At 49.8% G+C, this 20826-nt stretch overlaps 1 protein-coding gene across 7 annotated transcripts in view; it reads right to left on the bottom strand.

The window, feature by feature from the left end:
* Positions 1–2138: 2138 nt before the first annotated feature.
* CLEC16A (C-type lectin domain containing 16A) overlaps positions 2139–20826 on the bottom strand; it is a 74203-nt gene continuing 55515 nt past the window's right edge. For 3 of the 7 annotated variants that reach the window (XM_053276282.1, XM_053276283.1, XM_053276288.1), the window contains 3 exons: positions 11622–11765; positions 7665–7784; positions 2139–3455 (listed from right to left, as the gene is read on the bottom strand). In XM_053276282.1, coding sequence (XP_053132257.1) covers positions 3103–3455; positions 7665–7784; positions 11622–11765 — 617 coding nt within the window. In that variant the 3' untranslated portion in view covers positions 2139–3102. Of the gene's footprint in view, positions 3456–7664; positions 7789–11621; positions 11766–20826 lie in introns of all 7 variants that reach the window. The other 4 variants (XM_053276284.1, XM_053276285.1, XM_053276287.1 and 1 more) reach the window with 3 other exon arrangements.

Genomic DNA, 20826 nt, shown 5'->3' with positions numbered 1-20826 from the left:
ACAGCCTCCCATTATTCCGCCAACAGGTTAGAAGATCCCAAGACCACCCACGCACTTTCTGAAATTCCACAGAAGCATCACAAAAAGGCCGGGCTGTTGAAGCATGCCTACTTTCGATGGCCGCTGCCCCAGTTCAGATGCAAGGCCTGACCGAGAAGCTCTTCCTGGAGGGTTTCTTCTGGAACAGGTTTTAAAAGACTCCTCTTAAAAGAATAAAAGAAAGGACTCTGAATACAAGTGAACTCTGCTTTGGACTGGGAAGCGCCACACCCTGCTGGATTGGCTGCCTCCATCAGCCATTCTTTAACACCACTTGTGTCCTGCATCAACAGAAAACAGCCCAGAAGAGAAACACAAGTGGATGTCCTCTGGCTTGCATCCAACTTCAGCCTCTGAAATACAGATATTTTACTTTAAACTTCATGCGGGGTGGGGTGGGGGAGAGAGATCAAATGGAGCAGTGCCAAGACTCTGCATTGGAGGAGTTCCTCTTGACAGCTGCTCTTTACAAGAGCTACTGAGAAACACAGCCAGGAAGACTTTTTTGTAGCCCAAGAGAGGAAGCGGCAGCATTCCTCTGCCAGGCACCATCTACTTAATACAAATGGCACAAAGCAATGGCTTTCTAAGAGCTGGGTTTATCACGCACATCCCTAACAAAACCCAAAAGAGAACAAGGGAAAAAGGCAGACTGAGCCCCCTTTGAGAGCAGAGGGATACTCTGGGCATGTCTCCACTCCAGATTTAAACAGGTAAAGCAGCCCTTTCCTCTTCTGCAGGAAACTGTGGCTCTTTGATGGCGACTAGCGATTGCCAACAGAAAAACCTCTGAGTTCTCTTTCAAGGACCATTCTTAGGAATCTTTGGGGCAGTGGTAAAGTGCTGCAGGGACAGGCAGGGATAGTCCCGGGACTTTGTTCCCTCCCTCCAGGGTCTCAGCAGGGATGCAAAGCCTTTGGCTTTCTACATGGAAATAGCCAACCGTTCATTACCATTCTTTCTATCTTAGGAGCACAGGGATTGAACCTGGGACTGTCAGCATGCAAGTCCTATGGTGGACTAGTATCAGGACATCCTAAAACAAATGGCAGGGAATGCCCACTGGAATGCACTGGTTTCTTCCAAATGGCCATGGAATGCACTGAATTTCCGAACAGCTGTTGGCCATTTGGGCCTCACTCAGTCTTGCACTGATTGCATTGCATTGAGTCTCCAAGTGATGACAAACAGATGAAAAACTCAGATGGGCAACCCCACACAATCTGAAAAGGAAACCTTAGGTCTCTCCCAAAGCTTGCACCACATTTATATGTACTAGGAGATCTAAAGGGACACCCCTTTTCCTTAGGACTCTGCTGGGATGCTTTGTTCAGCACCAGAAGACCTGCTGAGGATGTTCCTACTGGCTGACATATGATGGATGGGAACAAGAGACAGAGACTTTGTGACTGCAGCACCCAACCTGTGGAATGCCCTCTCCAAAGAGATCTGCCTTACTGTTGGTTTTCTGGCCCAAAACCAAGATCTGGGCATTTCAGAAAGACTGGGCCTTAAGGACCTGGTCTGAGTTTTTGCTATTGTGATTGTTACCCCTGCTAACTGGGCAAAGAGGCACCTTTCAAAGTGGTCTTTCTATCAAGCAGGGGGAGAGCAACTGGCCCCAGCCCAGCATCCCTCCAGTAGCTACTGCTGCTGTCGACCTTGTTTTCTTTTTAGACTGTGAGACCTTTGGGGACAGGGAACCACCTTCTCATTATTATTTTTCTATGCAAACCACTTTGAGAGCTTCTTTGATGAAATGCTATGTATAAACAGTAGGAGGAGGAGTATGGATTGCTTAAAGAAACCATTTTGTCATTATCAGTTGGGTGTTCTAAAATGATGTTCCTGCAAATTACCCTGAGCATTCCCAGGCAAAGGCAGGATCAATGTTGGTATGAAACATTTTTCATGCTAGGGAGCAATAAAAGCAGGGAACAAGCCGCACCATGCCTAGGAGCGTCCAGGCATGGTGTGACTTGTTCCCTGCTTTCGTTGGAAGCGTCCAGGAGTGTAGCCCATCATCACCTGCTTGGATTAGCCTGAGATTGCTGGGGTGTGTGTGTGGGAGGGGAGAAGTGGCAGTCAGAAACATGCCATTTTGGGCAGGAGGCAAGCGGAATTTATTGGAATATAAATAAACCTCTTCAGAAAGGGGTTGCCATGATGGGGCCTTCTTAAGAAAGAGCTGGCATTGTGTAGAAATGACAAGCCAGCCACAAAATAATGACAACATCAGATATGCTAAAATATTGTACATTCCTCTGAAATTCTTTACACAAAACTCTGCCAAGAGATTCCCCATGTGTCCTTCTGAATAAGCCCTTTTGAGTTACACCTGGGATGGGATGTGGGATTCCCCCCCCTTTTTTGCACCCCCCTCCCCGCAACAGATGTGTGCACAACTTCAAGTTAAAATTATTACACGCAGACTACACACACACACAAGTTGAATATTAAAGTTTACAGTGCTATAAATACAAGCGGTCAACTCAGCTGGGATTTCCAGACCACCCATGCCTTGGAACAGAATGAATTAAACTGAATGAGGCTAGGTTTACTCCTAGAGGGGATGCCACTGCCTCCAAGGTCCCCTGGCCAACTGATCTCTTCTCCAAGCAAAGCAGGAGGAGAACCACGTACAAAAAGACGGAGCGAGAACACAAAGGAAAGGCAGTCCTCAGGTTCCCTGCGCTCCACTGCAGTCATGGCGGCGGCTCTGCTGCTGCTCACGAGATTCATAGAAGTGGTCCAGTGATAGTGGCTTAAGATCAAGAACGAAACAAAAAGACGCCCCTGCCCCTGCAAACCCAGATCCTCCCAACTCTCCTGCCACCACTTCCCCCCACCACCAAAATTACCTCCCCCCTTTCAAAACCAGAGTGCAATGCAAATCCTAGGTGTGAGTGAGATTTTTCTCATCTTAAAAAACACACACACACGCTGAGTGCGTATTGTCTGAGACACGGCAGGCTGGTGGGACGTTACCAAACAGCGTGTGGCAGTTTTAATGTCCTCACAGCAGCCGCTCGCGTGGACGAAGGGAGTTTGCCGGGGCCTCCGTCACGGTTCCGGTTCGTCGCCATCTGCTGAATGACTCAGCTGGCTGCCTTCCGCGGCTGTGCAAACATCCGACCCGACGGCTGGGGCCGGGCTGCAGCCCACGGTGAGAATGCTGTCCGTGTCGACGGGTGGGACCAGCGTGAGCGACTCCACGCTCAGGGAGTCTGTGCCGTCGTTGGAGAGGAGGGAGATGGTGGGCTGCGGGGCAGGAGTCAGGCTGGGTGCCAAGTTGGCCGTCTCCAGTTCTGTGCTCCAGGCAAGGCTCTTGCCAGGTTTGGAGAGGTGCACAGAAGAGCCCTCCGCTCCTGGCAAGTGACTGGAGGGCTGAGGCTGCTCAACCGCTACTTGGTCATCTGTCAAAGGGAAGAGAAAACAGAACCACGGTTACGCCGACCTGCAGCGAATGGCGTCATGTGCGAAAACAGCCGCCTCTTCCACTAAAAGGAGAGTGCCTTGCGGACGGGCCTGGACAGCTTCCCTGCTTTTTGTGTGTAGGAGAAGGGGTTTGCCAAGCCGGAACATAGCTCTCCTCCCTCCACACGGTGGCTGAAGTACTCCTCCCACGTTTCGCTTTCACAACGTCCTTGAGGTGTAGCAGCCGGAGCTGGGTACAAAACCACAACATGGAGCCGGGGGACGGACCTGTAGGATTGACCAACAGGCTGGCCTGAGCACCCCTCGAGCCCAGGAACTGGGGCAGATGCGAGCTCAACAGCCCTTTCCCCTCCCAAGCCACTTCTGGTTCCCCCCTGCATTCTTTCTTCCATCAGCATAAGCAAAAGAAACAAGAAAAGAAAAAAGACAAAAACAAAGAGAGAGAAAGAGAGAGAGAGAGAGAGAGAGAGAAGCCTTTTTCGCTACCGTTAGTCACTAAGCTGCCTTCTACTGAGCAGGACCATTAGTCCATCTAATTAGTTTTGTCTACACAGACTGGCAGCGGCTTCTCCAAAGTTGCAGGCAGGAGTACCTCTCTTTATCTTGGAGATGGCGCCGGGGAGGGAACTTGGAACCTTCTGCATGCAAGCAGGCCGGTGCTCTTCCACTGAGCTACAGCCCCCCTATCCCCTAACGGGAATATTTTAGAGTGTAGTCTCCCATTCAAATGCAAACCAGGGTGGACCCCATCTAGCAAAGAGGAAACTTTATGTTTGCTGCCACAAGACTAGCTCTCCTCCCTTGCATGGAGCACTTGGGAGCCAAACGTTGGTCTACTGAAAATACTTGCAGGGATCTACAAGCAGATCCCAGCAGACCTTCTGCTCATCACACCTGGGAGATAATCCAGGCAGGAGGAAGCAGCTCAATAGCTCTAACTTGGAAGTCAGGAACCTCCCCCCACCCCCCCAAAGATTTCCCACAGACGGAACAATCCCCCAAGGCAATGCAGTGAAGGGCCTGCACATTCTTTTAACTGCAGAGTAAAACTCTGGCTTCCTGCAGGATTTCAGACAATCCCATAAAACCAAAAATGTGATGTGAAGTTTCAAAAAGCAAAGCAAATAAGGGGGGGGGGGGGAAGAGAGACTTTGGGATGTGTGGAGGGTTGGGAAGAGAGAGACGAGGGGGCTGTTCTGAAAGCTCCCAGAAGCCTCTCTGTTTATGTTTGGGACTACAGGCTTGTAGCTCCCACTCGTAACATGTTCAGGAGTCTCACAGGATCATAGGCTCCCTATTTGTTAGCATATTGGGGACTGGTCACTTAGCAGGCAGTGGGATGGCTGCCCCCAGATTCAACAGCTGCCAAACAAATTGAAAGGGGATCAGCCTCGCACCTTTCCCTATATTAGGGAATTTCGAGGTAGACCCAAGTTAGCTTGCGAGCCAGCTTCACTTTCAAGGTCTCTTTGTCCAAAGACTGACCCTTTAATTCTGCAGTTGCCTCAAACAAGCCAACAACGCTAATCGCCTCAACAGGAAAAGTCAGATTCCTTTCAGGAGTGAAGCTTTGGGGTGGTTGTTTGGGAGAAGTGGGTCGGCAGCCACAGATCTCTGGAAAGAGACTCAGCACTTCATGAGGAGCGGCTGCTGACTCTCTCATTGGCTGAAGTGAGAACCGACACCCCACAGAGGAGAGGCCCCGCCACCGCCGGTCCTTCTTCTGCGTAAGAGACCAAGCAGCAAGCACACAGGAAGCAACGCCTGGTTTGGGGGAATGAGCAGGTGGTGGTGGCTGCCACCGAGAACAAAAACCCAACAGAGGTTTCCATGAACTTGAAAAGCCAAGTCGGACAAACAAGTCCAGTCAGTTCAGGTGGAGTGTTCAGGATGCTCGATCGTGCCAGTTCAGGAGAAAGACAGACCGTGCAGGAGACTCCGAACCCTGCCTGGGGCTTCTATACAGTGCTGATCGCTGGGAGGGCAGGAGGATGTACCCACCAGCAGGCTGCGCTCTTACTAACCAATATGAAGTCAAGATCCGACAAAATAACTCAGTGGCTGAGTCCACATGTTAAATCTTGGGCAGGGGGTGGGGAAGGCGGTAGACGTCAGATATGCCTTCTTCACCTTTTGCCTGCAGGCTTCCCAGAGGCACCTGGTGGGCCACTGTGGGAAAAAGAATGCTGGACTAGATGAGCCTCCTTGGGCCTGATCCAGCAGGGCTGTTCTTCTATGATGCCCAGCCTCAATGGCCTTGGGAGTGGTAGTCCAGCAGCATCCGGCGACCCCAAACCTAAGGAGTGAAGTGTTCCCAGGTACCAGCGAGTTTGCCCAACAGGCTGGCCCCTGGCCATCCTCACAAAGGCGGCTATAAAAGCTTCCTCTTCTGCCTGGCCCATGAGAGCCTTTGCTAGCTCCAGCCTCACACTCAACAGCTGCCTCAGGCACAGCTCCAGTACCCAGAATCCTTTGCAACATTCCAAAAGATGTGGCAGCAACCAGCACAGGGCCCTGGGGGCGAAAGGATGGCTTGGGGCGACAAGGAGTCCTAAGCTGGCCAGAGACCAAGGGGCCTGCCCTGGAGAGGTGGAGGTGGAGTTAGCCAGCAGTCACCCTCTTGCACTGCTCACAGAGTAGTTCTAGGCACAGATAATTGCTGTCAAGACAAACCTCCATTTTTAAAATGGGTTTTTCTTTTGGACTCCAGGAATCGCTAACCCTTGGGACGATGCTAAGTCTCCACTGTCCGATATGCTGGCAAGCAGAGGCATTTGACTTATTCATGAGCTTTTAAAATCTCTGCATAGCTTTCCAGCAAGGTTGCAAGGATTAATCAGTTTATCAAGGCTATTGACTACAGCTTTCGTTGTAAATTAAACATTTGCCCTTCAAACGGGTGTAGCGGATAACTAGCAAAGACGACTTGGGCATGAGATCTCTAAAGCTTTCTCTCTGAGTACAGGCTGTGCATATAAACGGGCTCTCTTTCCAGCACCAAGTGCTGACTAAAAGGAAGGCGTAAAGATGATTTGCTAGTCTTGGGTGAAACAGGGTGTGGGGATCCAAAACGCTTGGAATCCAGCTGCAGGTTTGCTAGATCCAGGCAGCCCACACCAGACTATTCACCCGTTAACAAGGCAAACTGGAAGACGTAGCCTGGCAGCTTCCAACACACTTTTTCCAGCACATCAGTGGAGGAAAGAAAGGCCACAAGAAGACAGTGCTAAGTCCTAGCCAGCTTGTCTTCAATGCCATTTCTGTGCACAAGATGTGAGTAGAACGGAGCTCAGTCAGTCTGACTTGAGATATGATCTTCATTTTCAGAAACTAAACCCTGGCTACCAACCGCTTGGACCAAGTACCATCCTGGAGAAACTGTGTGCATGTTGTGGAGCAACAAGGAAACAAGTGGGATCTGTGAAGGCGTCAGAAAAATGGGGCTGCCCCAGCTCCCTTGAAGGACCAGCAGCAGAAGAGGCTGCTCACCACCCCCCGCCCCGCCCCCCCGCCCCATTGCAAGCTGCAATCTGGGTCAGGATGGGAGAGGAAAGGGAGATTTGCAGAATATACAGAAAGGAAACAAGTTTATTACAGGCTCAAAGAAAAGAGAGTGTAGTTAGATTATGTAGCAAAAGAAAAGAAGAAGAAGAAGAAGAAGAAGAAGAAGAAGAAGAAAAATGGCTAACACCCCTGCAAAGAGCAAACCTCCCCCCAGCCCCCATACTAGGAAAAAAATGTTGCTGATCTTTTCAGGACAGCCAGAAGCCCTGGCAGAAAGGCAGAGGGATTCCCTTCTTTCTCGCTGGAGCTGCAAGCTGCAATTCTGTCTCTTGCTGCTGCCAAAGGTTCGGGGGCCTGTGGCTGGCTGCCCCCCCCGCCCGCCCCCCACCCCTCACAAGCAGAGACCTTTACTGACAGCCAACACGGACGAGGAGATGATTGTGGAAGAAGCCAACCGGGGCATCCAAGGTGCCCTCAAGAAGCGAAATGCTGGAAGGGCGTGAAAGGGCGGGACAGACTGGATGAAGACGCAGTGCCGGCCAATGGCGTTGAGCCATTTCTGGGCACACAGAAGAGGATTGCAGCAATGCTCTGTTCATGCTGTGGGCATGCAGGGTGGAGGAGGAGGAGGAAGAGGAAGGAGGAGGACACAGAAACACACACAGACACGCGGAGAAACCTGCCTGGAGGGGGTTTGCAAGGGCTGCTGCTGCAGGTGCTGCTGGAAGGCCTAAACCCACTGTCCGCCATGGCTGTCAGCCTCCGAGAGACTAAACACCCGCCGCCGTCCTTTCCTGCCAGGCCTTACTAGAGGAAAACACAGTGATAGATCACATGAAGCCTTAAACAGGGGAGGGGGGAAGGGTGGGCAGCGACAGAAAGGAAACAGGTAGGGGAACATGTTCAAGTAACAGCCGCCGCCGCCGCCGCCGCCAGAGACATGTTCACAGGGCGGCTGCTCTCTCTGAAGACTTCCGTCCTCTCCGGTGCTGAGCGCATCCCCTTCTTCGGGAGCAGCTCAGGGTGACTTGGCTGGGCTGCCAGACGTGTGTGGATGACACCCGTGAGACAGAAGGGCCTCGCTTGACAACCCACTTAAAAACGAAGCAGGAGCAATCTTTTACAGATTTCTGGTTGGTTAGCAATATTCCACCCTACTTAAGGGCAATAAATTGTTCAGGCATGCTCCGTCTCCCCAGAGCAGGCAATCAATTATTCCGCCAGATAAATCTGCCCCTGTTAAGATAGGGTGCCTGATATATGGCACTTGGATCCCGGTCAAAGTGCTGCGGTCCTCCTTCCCCTTCCCAAAGGATCCAACAGAACCACAAGAGGGAGGGCTGGGTGGGGAGAAACAACAGATTTCAGCACATACAAGAAGTTCTGAAAACATAAATGTTGATGGAAGGAAAAGCACTGTGCATTCTGGTTTGCTAGGAACATAGGCAGCTGCCACATACCGAGTCAGACCACTGGTCCATCTTGCTCAGTATGCTCTACCCAGACTGGCAGTGGTTTCTCCAAGGTTTCAGCCCTATCTTGGAGATGCTGCCAGGGAGGGAACGTGGAACCTTCTGCATGCAAATATGCAGATGCTTTTCCCAGAGTGGCCCCATCCCTTGAAGGGAATATCTTACAGTGCTCACAAGTGTTTGACAGACATTAAAAATAGCCAATTCTAATGAGCTACAGACAGACCTACATGTGGTGTTCAGCCATGAAGGGAAAGAGGACAGAGAGAGATCAATGACATGCGTCCATGACAGAAGGCGAAGGCTCAGATCCAATGCAATGTAGGGAGATCCCAACAAGGTGTGCTTCTCAAACAGCAGCCCTCCCCACGCCTGTTCTCTCAGCTGCTCCCAGCTATGCTACATGACAGATCTCCTTTTGAAGCTGAGACAGGAGGACGTTTGGAAGCTTGAGGTAGCTCTTGGGATCCCTACCTAGTGCTCAGGAGCACATGTGTACAGACACAAGTACAAAGAGTGGAAAGGCTGGGCCTTCAAGAGGTGATGCTCGCCATAGCTAGGAATGATGGGGAGTCTAATCAGGTGGGATGATGGCACCACCCATATGTGGGAAAGTGGGCCCTGCTGGGTGGGCATAAAGCAATGCAGAGAAGCAGCAGGCAAGGAGAGGGGTGCTGGCCCTCCCCGACTGCCCTCTCACTCTCTGCTTCTGGCCCTGGAGAGCCAGCCAGGGTAGGAACCGGGACGAGTCACACAGAGGCTGGGTCTTGTTGCTTCTATGAGCAAGGGTTGGGGGGTAGAATGGCTTCCACAACTGAAGCAATTCCGCTAACTGAGCGACCTCCTCCCCCCCAGTGCCAGAGGCCAAAAAGCACAGCCCCGCAATTGTCAGGTTATGGACTGCAGTGATGGTGACAGAAGTTCAGGGAATGTACTTTGGTCCAAATGAAAGTGCTGGTAAAAAACCCCTCGTAAATTTTCAGTCAATGATATCCATGCCTTTCGGGGACTTTCCTCGCTTCCCAGACAAAAGCAGCTGCGTCTTCCAAGGCCTATTAAACAGTTAACAGAAGGCAAAGGGCAAACGTTGCTATGGTGCAGCAGAGGGGAAGACCAGAGGCTGGATCCTGCCAATGGTTTTGATCCCAAACCAAAACCAGATTGTGGATTTCCATCTGTAATGACTGGCTTAAGCTATAAATTTTCCATTTAGGATTAGCACCTTTAACACTGAATGATGAGTTTCGCACTAGTTGGAAGCAACCATTACACAAGCAACTTAGTTGCATGGTTTAGTGCCAGTCTTTTTGATCAGCAGCAGGTCTGAGCAAACAAAAGTAATACTTGAACAGCACCTGACTGATACTGACTGCCAGAATGAGCTAGCTATAGTGTCCAACCATTTCAGAATTTGGAGACAGAGTCAGAATGTCAGGCCAGCAGAGTATCTTTCATCCCTTTCAATCGCGACCCACAGAAGAGCTTTTTTGCTGGTGAGACTTGATGCTTTGTCACCAGCGGTTCTGGAAGGAAGGTTTGGCATAATCCATATAGCGAGTGCATGTGTCCTTGCAAGAACAAGCTGTGGAAATCCTTGATCATGTATTACGACATTGTCCATTCTCCCATGACTTGCAAAGCCAACTGCTACTTCCCTCATTATAAAAATTTCTGGGGCATTCAGATGAATGTTATGTTTCTTTGTTATTGTCGGATCAATAATCAGGAGTTACTCATAAAGTTGCTAAGTTTTGTGCTGCTGCCTATAAATGACGGAAAGTTATTTGTAACTTATATTATAATCTGTAGGGGATAACGTATTAGTAGTTTTATCTTATGAATATTAGCTTATGTAATATTAATATTACATAATAATATTATCTAAGGTCTGTGGTTATGGTTGCTGTTGACTCGTCTGGTGGCGACCCAGGACCGGGCTTTCTCTGTGGCTGCCCTGGAGCTTTGGAATATGCTCCCTGTAGAAAGAAGAGCATCTCCTCCTCTGTTTGTTTTCAGGAAGTCCCTCACACACCTGTTCTCGTGGGCATGTCACTGGAATTAATTTTTAATAATTTATTTTAACATGTTTTATGAGTGTTTTGTATGTTATGGATTTTTAATCTGCTTTTACTTTTTATATTGTTTTATAGAAAGAGATGTACATATCAGGCGGCATTAAAATAGAGATGCACACATCCAGCAGTATTAAAATATGTTAAATGAAAACAGACAATCTTGTTTTAAATACGTTATTCTGTATTATTAAGCTGGTCACTGGCCGTAAAAAGGGATTCTGATCTGATCATTCCCAGCCACAAATTGTGGCTAGGGATGATGGGAGCTGAGGTGCAACCATCATCTGGAGGGCCGTTTGCTCACCCCAGTCCTACAAAGATGTCCAAGGTCAGCATCTTTCTTGGCACAATAAATATTTTTGAACATTTTGTTCACCCTCTTGCAGCTGCAGGGCTTAAAGGCTGAACCAAACCAATTTGGTTAGAGTATTAGACGAGGACCAGGGAGACCTGAGTTCAAATCCCCATTCAGCCATGAAACTCACTGGGTGACCCTGGGCCAGTCATGTATCTCTCTCAGACTAACCTACCTCACAGGGATGTTGGGAGGATAAACCTAACTATGCACACCGCTATAGGCTCCCTGGAGGAAGAGCAGGATATAAATGTAAAGATAGATACACATCTCCGTTGCCAGAAAACATGTGAAACAGTACACACAATGCATCTGAGCATGTGCAGAGTAACCACAGCCAGCCAGCCCCACCATATGTAGAACTCATGGGAAAGGAGGAGTCTATGCTGGCCTGAGTCCCAGCTGGTAAAGGAATTAAGCGCAAGAACACTTTAGACTGGCGAATGGCAGAATTGCACCTGTCGGCATTGGAAATCGCTAGCTCACAGCTCATCCTGCAAACAGGTGAACTGTAGAGAGGAAACCACAACTGGAGGAGGAGAACAACTCAAGTCACTGGTTCCCCCAGCTCTGTACGAATGCCAATAAGTTCCCCTGAACGGCAACCCATTCTAGGGCTGCTGTTCCGTGAAGTTGCGATAAAGCACCTGTAAGAGGAAAAAGCCCCCTCAGCTTACGGTAACATCCAGGCGGCGATGAAACAAACAGCCGCGGGGGCCGAAAGCAAAGGCTTCATACCTGACGGACTCTGCACCACAGAAGGAGTGGAGGTGGAGCTGGCGGCTGCCGAATCACAGTGCCCAGTGCTCCCGCTGGACGAAGGGGACGGCGACGAGAGCGGCAAGGGGTTGGGCTGGTTGATGCACTGGGCGACAGCAAAACCTGGAGGAGGAGGAGACGACAGACATCCTCAAAGAGGGAAGCGGACGGAAAATGCAAGCGTCTTCCCACACGGGATGGAACCACAACCCGAGTGCTGTGAGCCGGAACACTTTTGTGTTTTTAAAAATACATACCTGACGCACTTTCAGTGTATGCCTTAAAAAAGCAAATGTGTGAAGCGGCCCTTTAAAAAACAAGCTAATCAAAGCATGTACTGATTTTTTTAAAAAGGGAAATATTACCAGTTATATAGTGCATTTCCAGTGCTCCAAGTGCTTCGCGTATCTCCTCCCAATAATCCTCACAGCAGCCCCCAAGACAGGCCCGCGGGATGGGAGTGAGAAGGGCTGGGGTTGAGAAATATGCCACAGGCCACTCGGTGAGTTTGTGGCGGAGGGTAGATCTGGATGGGCGCACCCAAGTTCACCACCTTTGTACGCACTTGGCAAAGATATGTCGAAATGTGTGTCAGGAGAACAATGGCAAAGGCAGTGAGTGTAGTGTAGTCATCAAGACACCCTGAACCATTTCAGCTCATCATTTCCGTGAGGACTGACTGTGGCTCAGAGTCACCCCCTGAGTCACCCCAATTCCTGGGGATGCCATGATTCAGCAGATTCTATGGGGGCAACTACTGCTTGTCAGTGAGTCGTCGTCTGTTGCAAACCGCCCAGAGATGGAAGTTTGGGGCGGCATAAAACATACGTGGGAAGGGAGGCAGGCAGGCAAGGCAAGAAGAGCCTCTCCCAGCCAGCCAGGTAGCAGACAGAAGGGCATGCAAGGACACAGCAGCACCAGGCCAAGACTGCCGCCACTAAGATAACCCGTTCCATTAAGCAAAAGGGTGGGCCACTGCAAACACCCAGCATCCTACAGGGAACAAAGCCTGCTGGAGGAGCTTTTCTGGCGGCAGAATGGAGGGTACGCCTCAGTGGGGGGGGGGCAGGGGGCACGGGTGGGGGGAGGATTTGAGGAGGCAAGAGGAGGTCCCCAGCACCTCCAGTTAAAAAGGATCAGCTTAGCAGGTGCCGAGACAGGGACCGACAATGACAACTCTTTATACGCTCCAGACGAGAGCTTAAGACCACTTAAATGAGTAGGCAAAACAACTTAAAGATCTTGCCAAACTCAAGCAAACACGTTTCAATGTTAAAACATCGTTCTCCACGCTCTATTTTACCTACACATTAAAGCGGTCTTAATAGCTTGTCTGGAGTAAAGGAGAATGCATACAGCATTGCCACTCTGTCGTCTTATTTATATACTGCTCTCAACCAAAGTTCTCAGAAGCAGTCTCCTGAGTCCCTAAAGGGCTCACAATCTAAAAAGGAACCCAAGGGAGACACCAGCAACAGCCACGGGAGGAATGCTGTGCTGGGGGTGGATAGGGCCAGTTGCTCCCCCCCTGCTAAACACAAGACAATCACTTTAAAAGGTGCCTCTTTGCTCATTTGGCAGCATTTCTTCTGTGCCAGAGACCGTGGAGAGCCACTGCCAGCCAGAAGAGACAAGACCCCAAGGCTGCCTCAGCATGGCAGCTTCATATTGCTCAGAGGCAGAGGACAGGCTAGATGGGGAGGAAGCCACAGGTTCAGTTCTCAGCATCTCCAGTGAAATATGGAGAAGGAGAAGCAGGGATGGGGAAGACTTGGGGAGGAGAGCTGGTCTTGTGGTGATCTCCCACCACCCACGGCCTATTCATCTGCTGCTGAATACAGGAGATCAGTTGTCAAAGGTCTTTCCAAGCTTATGAAACAAAGCGGCCTTGCCTAGTCAGAGGAGGTTTTGCATGCACACAGTTCTGTGGAATTGCAGAAAAAAAAAAACCCTCAGCCAGACCACAATATCGAGCACAGGACTCTGGTTCCTGAGAATCGCAGTTTTCATTTGAAAAAGAAAGCGGGTTTCTAACCCTTATGAGGGCAGCGTAGGTATGCTTGGACGTGCTCGAGCAGCCGGCTGGTATCACTTCATGCCCCTCCTCACCACGAGCAAAAATGGGAAATTTGCAAGACCGGACAATCTGCTCAATTCACCCTCTTCAAATCCAGCTCTTCTTGGTGCACAGTTCTAATCCCTACCCTCAGCAGAGAGTATACAGCACCCTGGTTATGACCATGCTGGTTCTGGGGACCCCGAAAAGCCCAAACGGCCTCCCCCGAAGAAAGCCGAGACCAAGCCATCTGGGAATCACCCTTCTCATTGCTCAAGCCTTGCGATTATGGAGGTGGTGTTTTGATTTCCAGAAGACGAGACCATTTTTTTGTTTTAAGTGTCCACTGCAAAGTACATACTGTTTAACTCACATCCGAGTGATTCAGAGAAACTTCCTCCATTGTTTACAGTCACTGCACGGGAAACTGGTTCCAGGGATTCTCCCCACAGCACCCTTTGGTAATCATGAGGAGTCCATTTTCCCAGAACCGTGTGCAACCAAGGCATGAGCCAGGACTTGCACATTCCAGCATCTCAAGAACTCGTGGGCCGCTAAACAACTCTTCCAGGGATCAGGGAGGAATGGGAAGCCTATCAGCATATGGCACCACTGCCTGCTGCCTACTGAGTCAGACCCATCCAGCTCCGTCACTGTTGACACTGACTGGCAGCGGCTCTCCAGCGCTGCAGGCAGGGAGGGGTCTTTCCCAGCCCTGCCTGGAGATGCTGCCAGGGACCGAAGTGGGGACCTTCCACCAGTGAAGCAGTCCCTCCCACCCAAAGGCATTGGAAGGCCAGGATTACCCTTACCCTCTTCTAACTGAGCAAAGAGGCACTTTTAAAAAGTGGTGTTTCTCGTTGGAGAGCAACCGGCCCTCTCCATCCCCAGCACAGCATCCCTCCTGTGGCTGTCGCTGGTGTCTGCCTTGCATTTCTTTTTAGACTGTGAGCCCTTTGGGGAAAGGGAGCCATCTTATTGATGTATTATTATTATTATTTCTATGTAAAGCGCTTTGAGAACCCTGGTTGAACATTTGCCGTCACTTAGGAACACAGGAAGCCGCCGTATTCTGAGTCAGACTCCGGGTCCATCTAACTCAGGACTGCCAGTTTGGACTGGCAGCAGCTCTCCCAGGCAGGAGTCTTCTCCCCGCCCTGCCTGGAGAGGCTGCCAGGGACAGGACCTTCCGCCTGCAAGCCGGATGCTCTGCCTCTGAGCTGCGGCCCTGGCACTTGCCAGCGCTTTAATTTCTTTCTCATGTCTGTTAAAACGCTCAGTGGTGTCAATCTGTCTTGTCACATGAATGTGTGATTTACTTTTATTTATTTTTTTAAGCGTTGGGGATTGAACCAGGACTCTGTGTGTGCAAAGCAGGGACTCTGCTACAGAGCCACTGAGCCCTGGTTTCCCTCCCCTAACCCTGCTTCTGCAGTCAAGCACAGCAGCACCACATACATTTTTGCACCACAAGGGATCATGGGGGAGAATGCCATGCAAGCTGTTTTCAGAAGCAGCCCCACCACTGCAGTAGAGCCCAGGAAAATCAAATATATGCTCAGCCTGCTTTTTGCCTACCCGCATCCCCATGCAGCTAGTTCTGGATTTAGCATCCGGAAAGACCATGTATTTAGCAAGTCCCACGAGGGGGAGAAGCTCCAGGGATGAGAACGCCCCTTCTACGTGCCTTCCATCATCCTGATACCCAGGCGACGTGGTCAGCAACAGCTGCTAGGTCAGGGGGAAGGCAACCTCAACTCTCCAGATATTGCTGAACTACAACTCCCAGCACCCCCAGCCACAATAAACTGCAGCAAGGATGATGGGAGTTGTAGTTCAGCGACTGCTGGAGAGCCAGGGCGGCCTGCCCCTGTCCTAGATCAACTTGAAGGGTCTTCGGTTGAATGTATTCATAGGAAAGGCAGGGCTCTCTCAAGAGTATTGGTAAAGCATCGGAAAGCATTACATGCTGGCAGCCAGGCTGGCATGCCAAAGCAAGTGGAAGGTCCTCAAGGACCAGCGCAGACGCTGAAGCAGGAAGAGGGGGCTGCCTTCCGCTCCAGCCATGCCCCGATGAAGAGCCTCTGAATGACAAGACGTGAAAACTAAAGAACAATCCAGCCATTTGGCAAGGCACAGAAGTCATGACAAGATGCGCCCCCTGCCTTTTGGCATTTGCCGGATGAGAAGAGAGGGCACTTCAGGCATTCAGACACTCCTCCCCTCTCAAAAGCGGCACGCCGTGTGGCCTAGGGGACCTGCCATTCACAGAATACAGGACCTGGCGGCAGGCTCCTTTGGATTCCGGCCAAACCACACCAGACCAGTTCGCAGGAAATGAGGCAGCTCCGGTGCAGCATGAAGCAGAAGAGTGACACAGGTCTAAGTCACTGCTTATTCATTGATGAAGCATGGGGGAGACACACAAGCCTTCGTAAAGACCTTTGACAACTATCAAAACAGTTCAATCACATTTTGCAAGGAGGTGATATTGAACAGTGGCTAACAACTGGGAAAACTCATCTCATAATGAAAGACCCAGCAAAAGGTGCAGCTCCAAGTAATTATAGACCGATAACCTGCCTGCCAACCATGTTCAAATTATTAACTGGAATAATAGCAGATGAAGTAATGCAACACTTATAAACTAACAAACAGCTTCCAGTTGAACAGAAAGGAAATTGCCCGAACACCAGAGGCACAAAAGACCAGCTGCTGATTGACAAAATGATTTTAGAAAATTGCAAGAGAAGAAAAACAAATCTAAGTGTTGCATGGATTGACTACAAGAAGGCCTCACAAGGGGACTCACTATCCCCTCTGTTGTTTGTAATCACCATGACCCCACTTCCACAAATACTAAACAAAACAGGCCTCGGATACCAAACATCTAAAACATCAAGTAAAACAAACCATCTCCTCTACATGGACGATCTGAAGTTGTATGGAAAGTCCCAGTCAGAAATCGAATCACTGCTAAACACTGTCCGTATATTCAGGAGCGATATAGCAATGGGGTTTGCTAGACAGGTGTGCTGCATTAATAATGAACAGAGGAAAAATAGGAAAAACAGAAGGAATAGAACTGCCCAATGGAAGCAAGATCAAGACCCTGGAAGAGAAAGAACCTTACAAATACTTGGACATTCTCCAGGCTGATAACATCGCACACACTGAAGTTAAAAGAAAAATGGGAAGTGAATACATCAGGAGAGTTGGAATGCTGCAAGTCCATCAAACAGTAGAGGAGCAGAAAAGAGGCCTTGCAGAATATATAAAGGACAGTAAAGAAGATGCACTTAAAATGGTCAAGAACCAGAAACTATTAAACACCAATGAACCGAAGCAGGCCCATAAGAAAGAACAAGCCAAGAACCGTGCAGAAAAATGGGAAAATAAGCCACTGCATGGTCAATATTTGCACAATATAAGTGGAAAATCAAACATCACCAAGACCTGGCAATGGCTTAAGAGTGGCAACTTGAAGAAAGAAACTGAGGGTTTAATACTGGCTGCACAAGAATAGGCACTAAGAACAAATGTAATAAGAGCAAAAGTAGAAATGTCAACAGCAAACATCAAGTGCCGCCTTTGTAAAGAAGCAGATGAAACCGTGGACCACCTAATCAGCTGTTGTAAAAAGATCGCACAGACTGACTACAAACAAAGGTATGACAAGATAGCAGGGATGATACACTGGAACATCTGCAAAAAATACAAGCTACCTGTAGCCAAAAATTGGTGGGACCATAAAATTGCAAACGTTGTCGAAAACGAAGATGCAAAAATATTATGGGACTTCCAACTACAAACAGACAAACATCTGCCACACATTATTAATTATTATTATTATTACATTTTACATCCCGCTCTTCCTCCATGGAGCCCAGAGCGGTGTACTACATACTTGAGTTTTTCTTTCACAACAACCCTGTGAAGTAGGTTAGGCTGAGAGAGAAGTGAATGTTCCAGAGTCACCCAGCTAGTTTCATGGCTAAATGGGGATTTGAACTTGGGTCTCCCCGGCCCTAGTCCAGCACTCTAACCACTACACCACGCTGGCTCTCCATGCACATTACAAAGGAAGAGAAAAGAGGTCCCTGCCCCAAGAGGCTTACAATCCAAATATTGACATAAGGGAGAACAAGGGCTGCCTGGAGGGCATTTCTGTGCAGAACAGCAGAGTCTCTATGCTAACTAATGCAGAGCTAGAGAAACAGGCATCTGGGCAAGCCTGGCAGTGCTACAGGCAGGTCTTCAGGCCCTCTTGCACTTGTGTTCAGGAGAGCAGCCTCTCTTCAGGGATTCACAAATTCAGGCTTTGCTCAGTAGCCAGCCATTATTTGTGGCCACCACCAATCCCCGCTCTCCCCTCAGATCCTCTTCTGGCATGCAGGCAGAGGGCTTAGGAGAGAGGTGGGTCTTCTGTCACTTGCCCTGGGAGATGGAGAGGGTAAGAAGCAGTGAGGCCTTCTCTCCTACTGCACAGAAAGGGTCCCTGCTCTTTGTTCTCTGCTCAGAAATGGCCGCGGAAACAGTCCCTGGGGAGGAGATCTGGGCATTGGTGGGTGTCCGGCTTGCTTGAGCGCTGGGGGCATTCATCACTGGTGAGTTGGCCAGTGGATCTGTAGATGCCTGTGTCTACCTGAGTCTTGGTCATGGTATGTGTGTGGTGGGAGAGGGGGATGCCAGCTTCAAGCAACCCTCTCGGAAGTTCCAGTTTATCCCCAAATGCAATTCTCAAAGATAAGGAGATTCCTCCCTCTGCCCTATAAAGAGCCGCCACAGGGAGGATGCTGTTAACCCCCCAACCCCTGGGCTACAAAAGCCAGCCTGTGACATGAAATATTTACTACGCCTCCCGGACATCTGCAGTTGACCATAAAAGCAAGAGACCTCCTGTGGGAGCTTTTTTGCCAAGAGGCAGGGGAGCAGCAGACACATGCAATGCATTACAGTTGTCGTCACTGCAAGGCCTGCCAGAGGGGGGAGGAGGAGGAGGTTAGAACTACTGAATGGGAGTTTGCCCTTAGCTTAGCACACGTTCCAAGTGCACAAATATGGATTAAACAGCAGGGCTCTACAGCGGCTTCCTTTCCTTCCAAAGCAACGTGGGATCCTTTCAGCTGGCAATGGCACAGAACAGGCATTCCCACGCTCGGGTTCCCTGATGATGTCGGACTACAACACCCATCACCCACAGGGCCAGAGACCATTGCAGCTGTGGACGAATGTAACTGTAGTCCAACACCATCGTGGGCCCAAGCTCAGGAACCCCCTTACACAGAACACATGAAGTTGCCACACGCAGAGTCAACCCCTTGGTACATCTGGCACAGTATCGTAACCCTCTGGGCTGGAGGCAGCAAAAAGGCCTTTCCTGAGAGCTAGAAATCCCTTTGACTGGGATTTGAATCCAGAATGAATCCAGGTCCTCTTGCACAGGCTTTACCAATGATCTGAAGTCCCTGCCCAAATTTGGAAGGCCATGTGGCTTTAAGAAAGAAGTAGAGGAGAGCTAGCCTTGTGGGAGCCGGCATGAATTGTCTCCTTTGCTAAGCAGGGCCCACCTTGGCTTGCATTTGGATGGGAAGCCACACATGTGGACACTGTAAGATATTCCCTTCAGACAACTCCCGTTATTCATAACTACCGGCTACTGTGACTGGGGATGGTGAGAGTTGCAGCTCAACAACCACGGGAGGGCCAAAACTGTACAGTCCTGCCTTAGGGGATGATCTGGTCCCAGATTCAATCCCTGGCAGCCTTTCCAGGTAGGGCTGGGAAGGACCCCTGGCCAAAACCTTGGAGAAGCCACTGCCAGTCAGTATGGCCGGCTCAACTTAGGCCCCCCAGCTGTTTTTTTGACTACAACTCCCATAATAAGAACATAAGAACAGCCCTGCTGGATCAGGCCCAAGGCCCATCTAGTCCAGCATCCTGTTTTGCACAGTGGCCCACCAGATGCCGCTGAGAAGCCCACAGGCAGGAGTTGATCCCCAGCAATAATCCCCAGCAGTAGTGGCCAATAGCCAGGGATTGTGGAAGTTGTAGGCCAACATCTGCAGGAGGGCCGAAGTTGAGCAGGCATGGTGTAGACCAGGGATTCTCAACGTGTGGGTCCCCAGGTGTAATTGGACTTCAATTCCCATAATTCCCAACCAAAGGCCGCTGGGGCTTATGGGAGTTGAAGTCCAATAACATCTGGGGACCCACAGGTTGAGAAACCCTGGTGTAGACAATACTGAGCTAGATGGGCCAAGAGTCTGACTTGGTAGAAGAGTCTTCTTCCTATGTAAGAAGAGCAGCAAATGGTAGTATTTTGGTTTTAATGCACTGAACTGGCCCGAACACACAACTGAGGAGTCTGGCCCACGGAGGAGCAGTAGGGCGCCTTTGGGGAAACTGGAACAGAAACTTGAACTCTTGCAAAGGGCAGGTGGGAAGGGTGCCGACACCCGCCCCCGCCCCACACTCACTCATAATTTGCCGAGGATTTAAGGCCTACCCTCTTTGTCCCCGGAGAATGCAAGCTCAATGGAAACTCTTGGCTTTATTTCTAGCCTGTCATCATTAATCTGAGATGAGAAATCTATGATTTATTATTATTTTTTAAAATCAGCAACAGGAAATGGTGTCTCAGTCTACGAGCAAACACTGTACATTTTGAAACCACAGCTTTTCTGAAGAAGTCAAATCAATCTCTAGTTTAGGAAGACCTTGGGAGCACATAAAACGTAGCCATCCATTAGTTCACAGCGGCAGACAGAAAGAAATGGGTCGATTTCCTAACTTTTCAAAAGTGCCAAAGCACAGTTTGGGGTGAGAGCGTGGGGAGGGTAAGAGGCCAGGTGAAGCAATCTGCCAAGAAGCGAGCTGGCAATCCATCGTGGGGCTGTTAGTGAGAAGGAAACCTTCCCCAAACCAAGGAAGAGTTCAAGAGGGCTTTCAATTCTCAGCAGCTGCTCAAATATAAGCATGACAAGCTCCCATGACCCAGCTGCACCATCTCTCCTTCGCCGGGGCCTCGTGGGAGTCTCTTCTGTATGCAGAAGTAGAGCCAGACTAGAATACAAATATGACAAATATTTATATACCGCTTTTCAACAAAAGTTCCCAAAGCGGCTT

This window comes from Hemicordylus capensis, chromosome 13, assembly GCF_027244095.1.
Source record: "Hemicordylus capensis ecotype Gifberg chromosome 13, rHemCap1.1.pri, whole genome shotgun sequence".
NCBI lineage: Eukaryota > Metazoa > Chordata > Lepidosauria > Squamata > Cordylidae > Hemicordylus > Hemicordylus capensis.
This window is presented reverse-complemented; position numbering and strand designations above follow the sequence as displayed.